Source organism: Crinia signifera, chromosome 2 (assembly GCF_055691185.1).
Source record: "Crinia signifera chromosome 2, ASM5569118v1, whole genome shotgun sequence".
In the NCBI taxonomy this organism is placed as follows: domain Eukaryota; kingdom Metazoa; phylum Chordata; class Amphibia; order Anura; family Myobatrachidae; genus Crinia; species Crinia signifera.
In genome coordinates, this window is record NC_139218.1 from 67,047,943 (window position 1) to 67,065,113 (window position 17,171).

At 45.0% G+C, this 17,171-nt stretch overlaps 1 protein-coding gene across 1 annotated transcript; it reads right to left on the minus strand.

Annotated features, from left to right (window-relative positions):
• Positions 1-3,216: 3,216 nt before the first annotated feature.
• On the minus strand, positions 3,217-15,517 carry ALDOC (aldolase, fructose-bisphosphate C). Its single transcript, XM_083172281.1, has 9 exons — positions 15,363-15,517; positions 12,542-12,663; positions 11,599-11,810; positions 8,501-8,555; positions 6,554-6,714; positions 6,371-6,454; positions 5,739-5,913; positions 4,604-4,803; positions 3,217-4,064 (listed from the first exon to the last, which is right to left on the minus strand). The coding sequence occupies exons 2-9, from the start codon at positions 12,651-12,653 to the stop codon at positions 3,969-3,971; spliced, it is 1,095 nt and encodes a 364-aa protein (XP_083028407.1). The 5' UTR covers positions 12,654-12,663; positions 15,363-15,517; the 3' UTR covers positions 3,217-3,968.
• Positions 15,518-17,171: the final 1,654 nt, after the last annotated feature.

Consider the following 17,171-nt stretch of genomic DNA (forward strand, 5'->3'; position numbering starts at 1 on the left):
GAATTAATTAGGCCTTCATTTTATACCTATGCTGTCACTTACAAAGCACCCTGACACTCCCTAGACTACCATGAGTACTGATACATTTGGTGCACTCTATATACAGTATAGTTTGTACTTTCTGCCTGCTCCACCACCTCTATCCACCTGGCCCTTTCCATCAGTCAACAGTGTTTCAGTCACAGGCTGTGCCTGTCCTGTATGTTGTTTTTTTTTTGCTTTATTTACTGTTCCCTGCTTTAAACCATGCAGTTTTACCAATCATGTACAACATCCGTAGGAAGAATGTGCTTCACATGAATCTGTTAATACATTATATTATACGGTCACATGTCAGTAAACCCATGTATGCCATGGGTGCTTCTATGGCTTATCTCCCACAGTGTAACCTTCGCAGTGCATCCAACATGGCTGCCTCACCTGGATGGGATGGAAAAAAAAAAAATACATGGGACTAGATGGTTACAGTGAACCCCTACTCCGAGCATTAGGACGCTGCAACCACCCATTTTGTGTCATCTCTTCTATGCGTGAGCTATTCCACACAGGGTAATGTTACAGTGTTCGCAAGATGGCTGCATCATTTGGTACCTTTAGGCTGGTTTCACACACTCCGGCTCCTGCCGGACGGCAAAATCCCGCACGGCCAGGAAGCCGTGCCACACTCAGTAGTTGTGAATGGACACTATTGTGTCCATTCACACGGGACAGCCCCGACCCGGCCGCACAGTTGCAGTCGGATCCCGCCTCTGGAAGGGACGGCTGCTGGGCTGTGGCCATCCCCTCCATGATAAACTAGTGTGTGCTGCACAGCTACCTGGCCGTATGGGATTACGCCGTCCGGCAGGAGCCGGAGTGTGTGAAACCAGCCTTAGTGGGTGGAATATGTAACCGGAGGCAGTAATTAACCAAAATGTCTGCACAAACCCTGCAACATGCTTATTGCGCTCTCTATGTTTCTGGTTTTTATTGTTTGAGTGATTTTTCTCATTTCTGTAATACCAAATTCTTGTACAATGTTCCTGATGTCTATAAAGCAACTTTGAGTCCTATGGGAGGAAATGCTTTATGAATAAAATTAATTAAAATCCTAACTGCTAAGCTAGCTACCAGGCTAGCTCTGTCTCCGTAATCAATGCTGCTGGGACGAGTTTTGTCCCTACTGGGACATCAGTGAGGACAAACCGTAGGAAATGCTGTGCAAGGAGGGGGTGGGGGTAGCTCTGGCCTTATAGGAGCTGCACCCCCTGTACCTACCTAGGTCTTTGCAAACTGTAATAGTGCCCTAGTTCATTTAAACCCCACTTCACAAACCACAGTGCCAACAGTTACACGCTACTTATCCTGACAATCAGTGTCAGGGGATATATTAAAATGCTGCCAATAGGCATAGGTGCGCACAGACACCCTCTAATGCTGTACACACCCTTATGAACATTTCCCTGCTGCTAGCAATACTTTTTACCAAAGACTTTTGCTTTTTAGAGCTGTATTCCATTTATAGAAGCACCCATCAATTAATCATGTGTGTTTTGCATTGTTAATTGTACTAGACCATTGTCATATCACTACATACCTGCATCATCTATATAGGTTTTGATTTACATGTACTGTTACACAGAGTAATTAGAAATTTGGTACTTGTTTCCTAGCACAGCGCCCAGATTTTCTACGTTCGGCACCGTAGGGAAATCGCATTGCGTCCGATTTTTTTCAGTACCCCAATATCCACGTCAGCATGGAGTTGATATTATATAGTGTGGCGAGCACAGCGAGCCCGGCAAATTACTTTATATGTATTACGCTGCACTCGCCACACTATATAAAACTCCACGCCGATGTGGATAGTGGGGTAATGAAAAAGTCGGAGGACCCATTCGCCACGCTTCGGGGTGGCATGGATAGTGTGAGCATTAAACCTATTTTTGTCACATACAATCATATTATTGTATACCTAATGTCATGGCATATCACCCCAGAAAATCGCATGCGATTTGCAGGTGGTGCAATGCGATGGCCTGGGGACATAAAAGCAGTGAATAAATTAACTTACAAAATCACATCACATGCCACTAAAATGGCATGCGATTTTTTAACGCAAAATAGTCCTCTACGCAATTACCGTAGTGGGCGCCGTGCTAGGAAACAAGTACCAAAAATGTAACGGAAATAGGCAGGAGGTTATGGTGTGGCTGAGAGATGTTTTATATTGTAGTGAATGTCAACAGATGATGGTAGACATGCCTGATTGACAGTGTTAGGCACACCACTTGACAGTGCACCCCCATAAAATGTGCTGCGCACGCCTATGCCAATAAGATCTCCCAATACCCTCAGTGCTGCATTAGGACCACTCAGTTGAAGGTTATTCTTCCTTGAGCATGTCAAGAGATGAGCCCGTGACCACCTGATATAGTGAGGTCATCCGATCACGATGCATTACCATTTATGGAATGCCCAGGAGGACAAGGGTAGATTACAACTAGCATAGTGATAATGTGAGAAGTTCCTATACAAGCATTTCCATCCTGTAACAAGAAAAGAAAAAAAGGGAGGGGGAGGGAGTTGGGATTTTGCTCAAACAAAACTAAGACAGACATTTACAAGCCATACACATACTCGCAGCCTAGATCTGGGACAGAGTTTTTGGCTGCCCTTCTAAAGAACTTTTTGTAGGAGAGAATAGAGATTTACAAAAAAAAAACCCAACCCCCACACACTCCGAGCAGAATATTTACTAAAAGGAGAGTTGAAGAGTTTTGCAATAGATTTTCCCACTGACTTAGGACCTTATTCTGGTCTGTTCGCAGCCGGCGTTCATTCGCACAAGAACGGATGTTTGGCATATGTGCAGCCACAATTCTGCGCATACGGCAGGTGTGCGTTCCCATGGTAATCGTGCTGCGATGTCAGTGCCAAGGTTGCACGCAAATCTAAGTGTTCTGAGAGCCACCATTCGCAGGGCAGGTTCTGGTTGACTCGCAAGGGTGCGAATTCGCATCTGAGCAAATCAACCAGAACACCAGCCTTAATGTAGCACACCACAATTATCTGGTAAAGTTAACAGCAGCTTATTCTATGGCCACTCATTTACAGGTTGGATGAACCTTGAATACGGGCAACAAGCACCCATATTAGAGATGAAGTATTAATAGCCCCATGCAAACCTGTGGCGCTTACTCATGCAAGGAGTAACTAATTCCAGAGTCGTCCAAAGAATATTAATATCACTAGAGTTTTATTTTTGTAACTTTGGTACATTGGTTGCGTACAGAGACACTACTTTCACAATATGCACAGCAGTAAGTTACATTAACTTCACTCGATGGTGTATCTGTTCTACTAGATGCCATCAATGTTTCGTATGGCAAAGACTGCCCACTAGGGAAATAGGTAGCATACAACCACTTCGTCTATAGATGTAGCACAAAGTACAAGGTCTGTCACAGAACTGTGCCTGGGGTGAAGAGTCATCGGCAACTGGAAAAGCTTTCCAAAACAAATATACTGTAAGACTAGGATTTGGATAGTGCTCATTAGTGTGTAGGTGACAGACATCAGATTAGTGCGCTCCCAACAACTTATTCAACCGTCCATGTAAATGGCTTTCCTTTATCACACCAGAGGTCATGTTAGATCACTTCAGTCTGTAAAATACCAACCTAATTTTTCTCTTTACGCTAAACATTATGCCTTACAATTAAGAGATCTATTAGGAAATAGTTAACATGACAAGGTACGTTACGCCGCTAGATATGTACTGAATTCAATCCTTGCACCTAAGCGCCACCACTATCCCTGCCCGGAGGCTTCATCCAGCAGTGTAAGGTTATGAGAAGCTAGGTGGGAAATGGCTGTGGTTTTTTCCAAGCTGTGGCTTCAGGGGAATGTCCATGTGAACGCCATTACTAGGACGAAGGAAGCGGAGAGGAGAATTCTGCAGGTCAGTGGTCCCTGGACTGGACAGATCAGTAGGCATGATTGGCAACATACAGAGACTGGCCAGCTGCTCCAGAGTCATCACCACTGTGTTCATACTTCCCACAGGCTGCAAGCCCATTGGCCTAGTAAAATATAGGAATAAATAAATACATTATAACCTTATATCCAGCAGCAGTATAGTCTGTAGACACGGTTAAAGATTATATGGCTGACACTCTGGGGTGAGATTCACTAACATGGGATTTTTACCCCCACATGGGAAGTTGCTGTGGGCAACCAATCAGAATCTACTTATTTACCACCTTCTAGTAGATAGTGTCTGATTGGTTGCCCATAGCAACACCCCATGTGAAATAGAAATCCCATCTTAGTAAATTTCCGCAAATATATGGACGATCAAAGGCATACACACAAAACAGAAGGCGGTCCACAAATAGCTTTGTCCTTCACTGGCTGGAAGGCGTATAATCCCAATTATCATTCTTTGGTAACCAAAGGTTGGCTTGGTCTTCCTATATCAGATTTGATATTTTATATAAAATTAAATAAAAGTTTCTCGGCAGGGGGATGACAACTGCTGGACAACTGTCAAATCATGCATGTCCTTCTCTGGGAAGGCCAGGGCTGCTTGGCCCACTGGTTCCTTTACACAAGACCTTACCTCTGCCCTTTTCATAAACGCCTCAGCAGCGGTGCCCTCATTATCCTTCTTTCCACGCCAAGCGTTCAGAGCGGAAGCTTGCAGGGCACGTCCATAAGAGAAAGTAAGAGCCCAGGGTCTGGCTAGGGGACAGTTGTTGATTGCATTCAGGTTAATCGTGGCTTCCTCCTCACTCTGTCCACCAGACAGGAAAGTTACTCCTGGGGTGGAGAGAACAAAAAAAAAAAAAAAAAAAAAATGGTTGTCAAGTAAAAGCTTTAAAGCAATGTCAGTTAAAAGACATAGGGTCAGATGCACTGTTTCTCTCTCTCCGTTTTATCACTTTTTAAGCTTAGTGCATCTGGCCCCAACAATGGAATTTTTTCTTTTTAGGTTAATTCAGTTGCTTCCATTGTTTCACATAGTATAAGCTATAAATGTGCATTTGGCTCAGTGAGAAGCCTGCTATCAGGTGAGTTCAGATTATCCTCCAAAAATGTTACATGCCTTAGGGTTTTTTCCATGAACAAAAGTTTTGTTGTGCCTTAGCGAACACACACACACACACACACACACACACACACACACACACACACACACTTTTCCTGAAGCTGTATCAGGCTGAACAAAGGCCTTGTATAAACCATGCATCTGAGCCATTAATGTGAACCTGCACTGAGCAAGGGGAGAACATAGGAAGAGCATTATGGATAATATGTCTCCCAAATCCATATTAAAAGAGAATCAAACTCTTGCTCATGTAAATTCTTCATTACTTTATTTAACCCCCCCCCCATAACTATGGATACCTTTTCACCCCGCCCCCACTTGCCGGACAATGTTCCATTAGGTGTGGATGTCATATGTAAACTCTATTATGGATTTTGCCCTTTGTGGTCATAATTCATGGCTAGTCTTTTATTGCCAATCGCTTTCAAAAACACAACTACAATAAAAGAACGGCTGCTGTTGAATATAACAAGCAAGGTTTCTCAGAGCAAAACAGGGACCATAAAGAGTCACAGCATCAAGTGTCTGAGCAACAGAGCACTGTGCATCTGATGGAGAGGCAGACTAGGTTATAAGATACAGTGCAGTGACAGGAATTGTAGCAGACGTATTACTACTACTGGAATCCAGGGCAAGTGGTCCTTACCTGGGACTGCAGGGGGAACAGTTCGACGTAGGGCGGTTACAGTTGCCATGGCGATCTCTCCAGAACTATATTTCTTTGGACAAGCATGACCAGCTGTTACCATGTTGGGCTTCAGTAGAGTGCCCTCCAAGTACACGTGATGATCACTTAGAGCCTTGTACACAGCTGCAAGGACCTGGGAAGGAAAGGTTAACATCGCTCCATTACAGAAGGGAGAGGGAGTAGTTGTGCAGAGGTTTAGTCAAAAAAAACTTGCAAGTTCTGTTTTATTAAAATGTTGGAGACACAAACGATTTAGAGCTAGGAATTAGATACCCATCATATGGATCATAATGTGGATAAAAGTCTAGTTTATGATGCTAATATAGTGTCTGTAATGGCAAAGGGGCATGATACAGTAATAAGATAGTTGTGAGTTGCTTGCTACTGCTAGCGTGCGCTGCAATAACAGCCGTGATCCATAGGACTGCATGGGTGTGTCTGTGCTGGTGAGTAGGTCACAACCGGGTGCTGCTAGTCGCAATCACAATGCAGCTGCACATTTGACCCATCCATGGTTAAGCAGATTGTGGCCACATATGTAGGTTTTTTTAGCAGGATGATAGGGAGGTGTAAGTAAGAAATCCACACACCTTCTCAGTGACATACTGGCAGCGTTTTAGGTCATGGTCTCCATCAGGGAGAATCTCTGGCTCCACAATAGGAACAATACCATTCTGCAAGAGAGAAGTTAGATCTGGGTGAGCAATCATTCTACAATGTACACAGCCAAAAAATATTTTTGATAAACCAGGTTTACATGATGGACTATATACCTGCTGGCAGATGCTGGCATAGCGAGCAAGTACATTGGCATTTTCCATGATAGCGAGAGAAGATGGGGTGTGCTCACTAATCTTTAGCACAGATCTCCACTTTGCAAAGTCAGCACCATCTTTCTTGTACTGAGCACAACGCTCGGACAATCCATCCAAACCTTAAAAAAAGAAAAATCAGTCACTTATTACTACGGTCTTATTTATATTCCTCGATAGTGACAAAAAAAGTGATGACATAGGACGGAGTCGTGGGTTTTCCTGAGGTAGGATAACTCTAACAGGGCAGGTTTGTCCTGCCCCAGAAATACTAACACAGAAGATGCACTGGTGCAGCCACTGCCTTCTGCAGCAGCCCCTGCTCCCCTGAAGCTGCCGGCTTTGGCAGTTTGTGGAAGATTTATTTATTTCTTGGGAGTGGGGCACATGCTGGTGTAGCGGCACCACTGGCGCACACGCCTGCTTATTAGTGTCATCGCTCATGCAACACAGCTCCAGCCATAGCACCAAAGTAATTAATATGCATTAACTCACACTCCTCATTGGTTTCAATCAACTTCCCATTACATAATCCAGTTCAATCTCCTATTATGCAGAAATCACTGACACAGAGCTGCTCTGACCGCACAGTACAGTGGGATTTCGCTAGTTCCCACTAGCACTCAACATAAATAATGTGATGAACGGCCATTCAGGCCTCAGCTCAACACCGATTCCAACATTCATTTGAGAGGGTGCAATTCTTAAATCAGGGTACACTATACACTTTTCATGAATAATATGAGTGATATTCTGCATATCATTCAGTGTGTACCCACTATATCGTTAACACACCCTCCTGTGGATCATTAATGATAACACCCTATTGTCTGAACACGCAGACAATGGTCAGTACACAATATAGTTCAGTGTATTAGCGTTCATGTCGCAGCACCACTGCTAGTATGGACAATAATCAGCGGTGCGACAGTGTGTATGCAGCTTAAGTGTGAACTTACTAGTAGTTGTAGTGAGCCATGCAAGGCCAAGTAACACAGCATTGCAAGTGCAGTACTTGGCCCCACCATGCCCAGCCACCTCTGACTGTCAACCACGCGGAGGCATACACAATACAGTCGCATGACCCATCCTGCACGTGTGCAAAACGGTTCCTGCGTGTGCAGTTTCCTTGATTATCAGGTAAGCGCATGTTGGATCACTTATGAGGCCCATAATACGTCATCCTTGCTGCCACATCTACATCCTCTGCACAAACAGAGGTCATGGTACTAGTGTCATTTCAGATTTATCGCCAGTGCTGCAAGTAAGGGGGTACGGAGTGTCTGTAAGAAGTATGTAGTAGGTAAGCAGTACCACTTGACCCACTGTCAATTCTATTTTTATTTTAGGTCTAAATATAATGCATCCGCAACCCGCCCACCCAGCGTTATGATTAGTGCTGTATGCAGCTAACGGCAACTGCCGATTTAGCCTGTCACACTGACAGGCATCAGCGGCGCCAACAGCATGAAGAGCAGGCTCCACTATTGTAAGCACAAGCTGCCTGGCTCTCCCCCAAGGAAGAGCCAACCCACCCCCAGTCATTCCCTGTCTCCTGATGCCATGCCACTATTGTCATTTAGTCACTCCTCTAGCTTTGTGTGACCACGCCCCCTCATGACACATGGCCATGCCCATTTTTAGTGGACGCTATCAGTACCACTGTTTATCGCTAACTATTGCTAAGATTTAAATTTGAAAGTTTCTTCCCCACTAATTTGTCCTCATTTCCAGCAGTGTGTCAGAGTCTGTGCAGTTGTCATTCACAGCCTGTATATTTGTCCACAGTAGTTCTGGTGCACCCAACAGGTTCCCAGATCTACTGACACCCCCCTTTCACAAAAAAAAATTAAATTAATTTGAGTTGCCATGGGGAGGCACTTACTATACTTTATTCATTACTCCTACCTTGAGTTGTGGTTTCCCCATCAGTACCAGCAAGAGGAACTACACCTTTATCCACCTAACAGGGATGAAGGAAAAAAAAAAATAAAATACAATCAACATTTGACAATTCACATAATAAATAATTCTGGGTACATAGCAATATGATGAAATTATTAGCCTACAGACATCTGTCACGCTATTAGCAATATTCCAGCATCAAGCTTATCTAGACCACTTCCAGAGCTCTAATAATAGACACGTAAGTGGAATAGCTGATGACCTTCATCCAACCATCCGATTCCAGCAGGCAAGAAGTCTGTGTCACTACCAGTTTTATTTTGTTAAAATATTATTTTTATTATTAATACGGGTTGGATTTTAAAAAGATTATGCCATAACTAAGACTTTGCACTATTAAACCGTATTTGAGATCTGCAAGTAGAGGTGTTGCATTTATAAAGTTAAATTACGGTAACCTCCATAGGCTGCAATGTTCTCATAAGTAATTCCAGGCTTGTTGATAGATTGTAAGCTTGCAGCAGGGCCCTCCTACCTCCAAGCCTGTCTGTTACCCAGTTTGTTTTATCACCGTCTACAATTGTAAAGCACAACGGGGGATCTGCTGCGCTATACAAGAAACAATATCTATCTATAGCAGGCAGAAATTATTTTCGACTCAAATATAGTCTGTACAGAAGGCAACAGCAGTCACTGTTTAAACAACTCTCCTGCTTAGCATTTATCAGCAAAAGGCTTTCCGGTATGAAACCAGTGTATTAAAAACCAAAAAGGTACTCTTTATCTAGAAGGGCGCCCACGATTTTGATCATGGGCATCGTAATCGCATGCGACCAAAAAAGAAAAAATTGCATGCGATGCGACCGACGCGATTACCGCGATTTCCCATAGGGAACAATGTTAAATGTCCCAATTGACCCGATTTTCCATAGGGAACAATGTTAAATGGCCCACAGAGGCCAAATAGGCACCCTGAAGTGTGAAATGGCCCCCCCCAATTGTTAACGCCACCCCACGATCAACGTCAACCCGAAGCGTGGCGGTACGCGTCCTACGACCTTTTCATATCCCCACTATCCACGTCGGCGTGGAGTTGAGAATAGAAAGTGTGGCGAGCGCAGCGAGCCCCGCCAGGGGACGCGGACACCTTCACAGGTATACGCGTCCCCTCGCGGGCTTCACAGGTGTCCGTGGGGCTCGCTACGCTTCGGGCTCAGTGGCTCGCTGCGCTCGCCACACTTTCTATTCTCAACTCCACGCCGACGTGGATAGTGGGGGTATGAAAAGGTCGTAGGACGCGTACCGCCGCCGCTCGCCACGCTTCGGGTTGGCGTTGATCGTGGGGTGGCGTTAACAATTGGGGGGGGCATTTCACACTTCAGGGTGGCTATTTGGCCTCTGTGGGCCTTTTAACATTGTTCCCTATGGAAAAAATCGTCAATTGGGACATTTAACATTGTTCCCTATGGGAAATCGCGGTAATCGCGTCGGTCGCATCGCATGCGATTTTTTGGTACATGCGATGCCCGCGATGGGCGCCCTTCTAGGTAAAGAGTACCAAACCAAATTCCAAGGACCATGCCATGGTAATTTTTTTTTTTTGTTTAACGCATTATACGGAATGCACAGGTGTAGGGTTTGGACAGCAAGGATGGCTTTTCCTCGCAAAATAGTAATTCACAAAAAAATTAAAAAAAAAGCCAACCACCCGCATTGAATATACCCCCACAGTACAGATCTGTACTGTAGTTTAAATCTAATATGTACACTGCACAATTTGATCAAATCAGGATTGAATAGAAAATAAAATCGCACCGTGTGTACATTCCTTAAGGTTACTCAGAATGTCCACCGCAGCTAAAGCTGATACACACTTTAAGATTATCTTTCCAATATGGCTGGTTGGAAGGAAAATCTAATAATGTCTGGGATCAAATTTGAATCAACCATTTGATCTCAAAAGCTGGAAAATGGACAGAAATGTGCCAATATTCATTCCAACCACTCTGATTGGAAAGATAATCTTCTAGTGTCTATCCAGGTTAAGTGGCCCGAGGTAGGGAATCTGGGTCAGAAGATACAGTACCTAGTCCCGGCACACCCACCATCTTCTCCGATACTCCAAATCACTGTCCCCAGACACCAGGAGTCTGGTCAAATCAAACTGCATCTTCAGCCACATTGTGACTCCATCATAGTACACACGCAGGGATAAAACAATGGGTTATTTACGCAGAATCTGAGCAACTGCCACCTCTGAAGTAAGGCCATAAACTTCTATCCTGCACCACCTTTAACATGCCCACATATATCTGGGAGGTATCTACACACTAAGGGATTTAGGATCACTCGTAGCGATCCGAATTCGGCCCCGATGGTCGGGTTTGCGCAGCTTCGGAGAGTTGCTGCTCGTTCCTTGCGGGGAGGGATTGCTGGGGGCGGAAACTGGGCTGGACCATGGGAATGCGTCATCATGAAAACGCTGGGTGTTCCCCTGGGAACATGCCGGGGGCGGGTGGCTGACAGACAACGGAAATAAATAAAAAAAGTCAGATCAGAAGGACTTATTTCTGAAGGGGAGAGAAATCATTAGAATGAATTTCACGACCGTTCAGCTGAGGAGATTCTCGTACACATCCCACATCAGGGCTCACAAACGACCGCAGCTTAGCAAGCTTTGCTGAATCAGGCCCTAAGTGCTTAATTCAGACCTGATCATGGGGCATTTTGGTTTACAAATGGACAAAACCCATGTGCACTGCAGGTGGGGCAGATGTAACCTGTGCAGAGAGATTTAGTTTTGGCGGAGTCATTTAGTTTCTGTGCAGGGTAATAGCCATTTGCTTTATTTTTTACACTGCAATTTAGATTTCAGTTTGAACATAATGCACCCAAATCTAACTCTCTGCACATTTTATATCAGTCCAAAACTGCAGGGAACATGGTCTGAATTAGGCCCCAAATCCACATAGCTCGAGTCTTTCCACCAATCGCAGTAGACCCCCATGAACTTTTCATTCCATTTAGACTACTTAAAAAAAATTAACACGCATGACCTCAATAGAAGTACTTCCTAATTGATAAAGTCATTGTTTGCTCACCTTAATTCCAACAACAATGCCTTTATCCTTAATCATCTTTACAAAGTTGGTGCCACAGTCCCCCTGCTGGTACATGGTCTCGTGGAAGAAGATGACACCACCAATGCATTGCTGCATACGCTCATCGCCAGTGAAGAGAATCTGTCGGTACAGACGCCTGTTCTCCTCTGTGTTATCCACCCCAATACCATTCAGACGTTTGGCCATGCTCCCTAGGTTATTAAAGATTTATGTAGCATTACACAAGGAGCAAAATACTGTAATAGCTGTGCTGTAGCTATGGAACAAGAGCTGTACATGGGAGAGTGCTGGCACAAACAATGGGACACATACATCTTTTGAGTGGGCAAGGTGCAGAGAGGGAAAAAAAAAAAAAAAAAAAAAAAAAAAAAAAAAAAAAAACACCCGCATTGCGTGGTGGGATGCATTGACAAATTGCAGTGCATTCCGCCCAGTAACTGTCATAACAATATGGGCAGCATATATTCAGCCATGCTCAGAGTATGGACCTTGCCATATAAGCTTTCTTTGCAGGCTCCCAAAATAAAGTTCCCTCATGAGGCATGATTAAATAAATTGTGGCACACCAGGAAGAAAGTGCTTTGTGTACATGGAACTTCTAGATCAGTGTACAAGAACATATATCCCAAATAAACTACAGAACAGTGTTACACTAACACAGCAGGTGTAACTTAAATCCAAGTACCAATTCCCAATAGCTGTGACATCCTTCATGTAGTATTTAAGCCTTTAAGGACATAAGGGGCAAGATCCAAACTTCAAAGATAAAGTTTAGAGTGTTAAACTACCATCCAATCAGATCCTGTCATTTATCAAACCAAGCCTGTATCATGACAGTAAGGAGCAGATTGGTTGGTTGAAGCTTGGTGCATTTGTCCCAAGGTACCCAAACCACACAACGCTTGATGTCTGAGTCACTCACCCACAGATTCATCTGCAGCCAAAATACCCTTTCCCTTGGATACTATCTGCTGCGCTATGTCTGCCAGCTCTTTCTTCTGCTCAGAACTGAGCGCTGGGTATTGGTGGGTCATTTTGTGGGTTCTGTAAAGAAAAACAAAACATAGAATTTAATAAAAGAGGAGGCGAACAGGGCCCTCAAATTATGATTTTAAAGCATAAACATGCTCCCGCATCATCGCCACCTGTCGGGCTTACCAGCCGAGGGAACCACTTTTTTTTTTTATATTTGTCAGTGTGTATCCACATCATTGCTTCTTATACACGCAGGGCAAACACACCCAGTGTGCATGAGGCTTTAGCGTTAGATAGCCCATTGCAACTCTGTAGCTCCAGGCAAGAGAAGAACTACCATAGGCGCAAGGGGTTCAGCTGCTATGGGGCCCAGAGTTGAAGGGGGCCCATCTTTGCTAATAGGTTTTACATACATTTATCACAATCAGTTGCTAAATAGGGGGCCCCTTACAAACTTTTGCCATGGGGCCTACGAATATATAGGTACGCCTCTGGCTCCAGGTATCTTTGTGAATGAGACCGCTTTTAATGAAAAACCTCAAAGTGAGCAGGACGCATAGCTTCTGCTTATTAAAACGACATACCTATATTCTTTGTGTGGCTGTATATAAACATGGTATGTTACAGTGTTCCTGGAAGATACTAAAGCCCCATACACACTAGAGGTTATAGTAAAGTGATCGCTCACCAAAGGGCTCTCTGGGCAATATCTCTTACTAGATCTTCTAGTGTATACACTTAATATCAATAACAATGGGCACGCCCATGTATCGTTAACATCCCCTCATCCTGCATTTACAGATGAGGGTGTTGCTCACTAACGACAGCCATGCCCCTAACTTCCCCATCATCGGAAAGGGTCTATGGACTTGCCGATGCCTGCACCCAGCCGGGTTTCCGCCAGTATCAGAATAGATGTGGACAAATCTATGTGTCTCTGTAAATTGAGTGAAAGATATTTAGATATAATGCATCCATACTGCATGATACTAGGACCTTTTAGTAAGTCTGATCAATTTGCCTGCAAACGATGCAATGGTCACTGACCATCACATCAAAAGAATTCGATTTTTTTTTTTTTTTATATGATTGAAGAGGTTTTCACATGCGCCAAATGACCTTTTTCGCGCATGTGCAAACATCTTCAATCATATGAATTTTTTCTATCGAATTCTTTTGATGCGATGGTCAGTGATAGAAAGGAGCACCATCAAATGTTTACCATTTGTTGGCAGCAGACATCGGAGTGCCGCAATAAAATGGTAAATTTACAACCATCGAAACAAAAACATTGATGGTAGTGAAACATTGCGATACGAGGGCCATCCCTACATTGGATTAAACAAATTAATCAGAACTATCGATTGTCCTTTGTCTAACATTTGGGAGCAAATTATGCTGAATAATCATTTGCTCCCATTTATTACCAGATTTTTGTGCCCACCAGATTTAATGCACTTTCTGTTCTAATAGGGAACATAAACCAGAACAGGCCAGTCACTCTGTGTTGGAAACATTGGTGACAAACTGATATTAACAGCAAAATAAGATAAGTTACTGTTAATATTCAGTTACACAGAGAAATAGCGAGCCACTGTAGCATTATCTGTTCTGGGTCATCTGTAGCCCAAAATGGCTGCTACAGTATGTTCGCAGAATCCACTGTAGGTTACCGCAGCAACTAAACCAAGCAGCAGCTTTCTAGTGGAAATAAGCCACCGTCTGGTGGGCAAACACCATCTGCTGCAAAACAAGAGGGCCACAATCAAGGGAACTGTAGTGTAACTCACCTAAGGACGGGATGGACTACAATCATCACCTAATGACCTTGTGGTGCCCTTCCCTGCTGCTAGCATAAATAATTAATCACTCGTGAACAGGCCACACAAATAATTACAAATTCAGGGATTAAAAACCGACAGCAAGAAGACCAAGGTGACCTGACAACACCAGTCAGGAAAAGACCTCAGGGTGAATACTGTATGTATGCACACACAAATAATATTTAGGAACAGTGTCAAACTAGAACACATCACAGTCAGAACACAGAGGGGAATTATCAGATTAAGTAAATAAAACCTATGAGAACTACAAATACCCTATTCACTATGAGGCCCTGTTGTGCCATGCAGGAGAATAGGGATTATTTGCAAAACTATAAAAAAGGGATGACAATATTACATAAGGCCCACTCTTAAACAATGCCATAAAGGAGAAAAATATACTTTGCAAGTCTGTGCAAGCCATAACATTGCAGCCATCATTAGTTATATGCACACACCCCTTCTCCAGCATTGAAACTAGAAATGCAGAATGTAATACAAGTGTTATGCCAGGCTCCAGGGATCCAGCTATTCTTACATAACAGTGTTATTCCCAAAGCATACAGACCTGCTACAGGATCTTCTATTCCTTATGGGAACACCACACCCTACATAGAGCACATCATCCCACCCTACAGAGATCACCCCATCCCAGTTTACTACACCAGCACCTATTCCTTCAGTACACCCATTGCCACCGATTTGGAGCACGGATGCTTTGCAGCAGCCATTGCCAGATCTCCTACGTACTGCTGCAGAGATGTGCTACTCCTATTCTGCATGTAGCCAAAAGTAAATACCTTACACACAGGGCACACCAACAGGTCTAATAACCAGATACCCAGCTATACAGAACAATCAGCCGAGAGCCTGCCCTGCGTCTCCCCCGACCATGCACCGTAATATCCTAGCTTCAGCGGCCAGATGAGCCAAGCTCACACTCACCTGTATCCTGTTTGCACCCTACAAGCTGCTCTGAGACACCCGATGTAAACGGTTCTGCTGCAGAGCTACGTGACTCCTGGGTCTAATACCCGGTCCAGGCCACGCCCCTCCGTGCTGATTGGGAATGGCGTCACGCAGTGTAAGGCTCCCCGTGAGCTTGAATGACGTCACACCTCCCTACATTGGCCAGTCCCCCAGCTGTATTATCTAGCTGGTTCTGGTCCCACTCCACATGAAATGACCAGTGTGGGGCTGCTAAATATACAGCGTGCTGCTGCTGCATACACTGTATGCTGCAATAGGTAATATACATCTGACTTTCATGTTGCAACAGATAGTTCCCCGATTTCAGATGCTATATACAGTGTATGGCCTAAGCACACATACACAGACGTATGTGTCCTATTTTACTGCAACTTGTATGAAAGCAAACATACTTTCAGGGCAAATACAGCCAGTGGCGTAACCAGTGCCAGATTAAGGGGGGTATTCATTCCTTGTCGTGCTCCTGCAGCCATCTCCCGATGGGGGAGATGGCTGCGGGGCCCTATTCAATGCTGTCTTCCCCGACAGCATTGAACAGGGGTTCTTCGCAGAACGAGCCGACATCACAAGCTGTCGGGCTCGTTCTGCCGAGAAAAGACGGAAATAGGCGAGCTCCCGGCCGGAGCTCGTCTATTTCCGTTCTCAACTCGCGGCCACGCCCCTTTCTCGCCACTCGGCGGCCGGGACCTTAAATCACGACCGCCGAGCTCCAGTCGAGCAAAGCGAGAACGGGACAGGGGCAGAGCCGGCCTTAGGCATAGGCAAACTAGGCAATTGCCTAGGGCAGTGGTTCCCAAACTTTTTTGTCTCCCGTACCCCTTGATTAGGCTTTTCATTTATGAGTACCCCCTCGTGAAATTTTAGGGGGCGTGGCCTAAAAGGGTGTGGTCTCATTTGAAGGGTGTGGCTTAACAGGGGCAAGTCATACTGGCAATGACGAGAAAAAAAAAAGTGCAACCACTTGACCACAATATAAGCTCAGCCCATTCTGCGGACAGCTTATAAAATAACAGAACACTGTCAAATCTCTATTACTGAAGCAACAGACATTCCAATGGATCACGTTAGCCTTATGCCCCCAAAAGTGCCAGATACACATATGCTCCAATGGTGCCAGGTATGCCCCCACAGTGCCAGAAACGGGAATGCCACCATGGTGCCAGGTATGACCCCATGGTACTAGGTATGCGCCCACAGTGCCAACAATGCCCCTACAGTGCCAGCAACAAGTATGCCCCCATAGTGCCAGCAACAAGTATGCCCCACAGTGCCAGCAATGCCCCACAGTGCCAGCAACAAGTATGCCCCACGGTGCCAGCAATGCCCCACAGTGCCAGCAACAAGTATGCCCCACAGTGCCAGCAATGCCCCACAGTGCCAGCAACAAGTATGCCCCACGGTGCCAGCAATGCCCCACAGTGCCAGCAACAAGTATGCCCCACAGTGCCAGCAATGCCCCACAGTGCCAGCAACAAGTATGCCCCACAGTGCCAGCAATGCCCCACAGTGCCAGCAACAAGTAGGCCCCACAGTGCCAGCAATGCCCCACAGTGCCAGTAACTAGTATGCCCCACAGTGCCAGCAACAAGTATGCCCCACAGTGCCAGCAATGCCCCACAGTGCCAGCAATGCCCCACAGTGCCAGCAACAAGTATGCCCCACAGTACCAGCAATGCCCCACAGTGCCAGTAACAAGTATGCCCCACAGTGCCAGCAATGCCCCACAGTGCCAGCAACAAGTATGCCCCAAAGTGCCAGCAATGC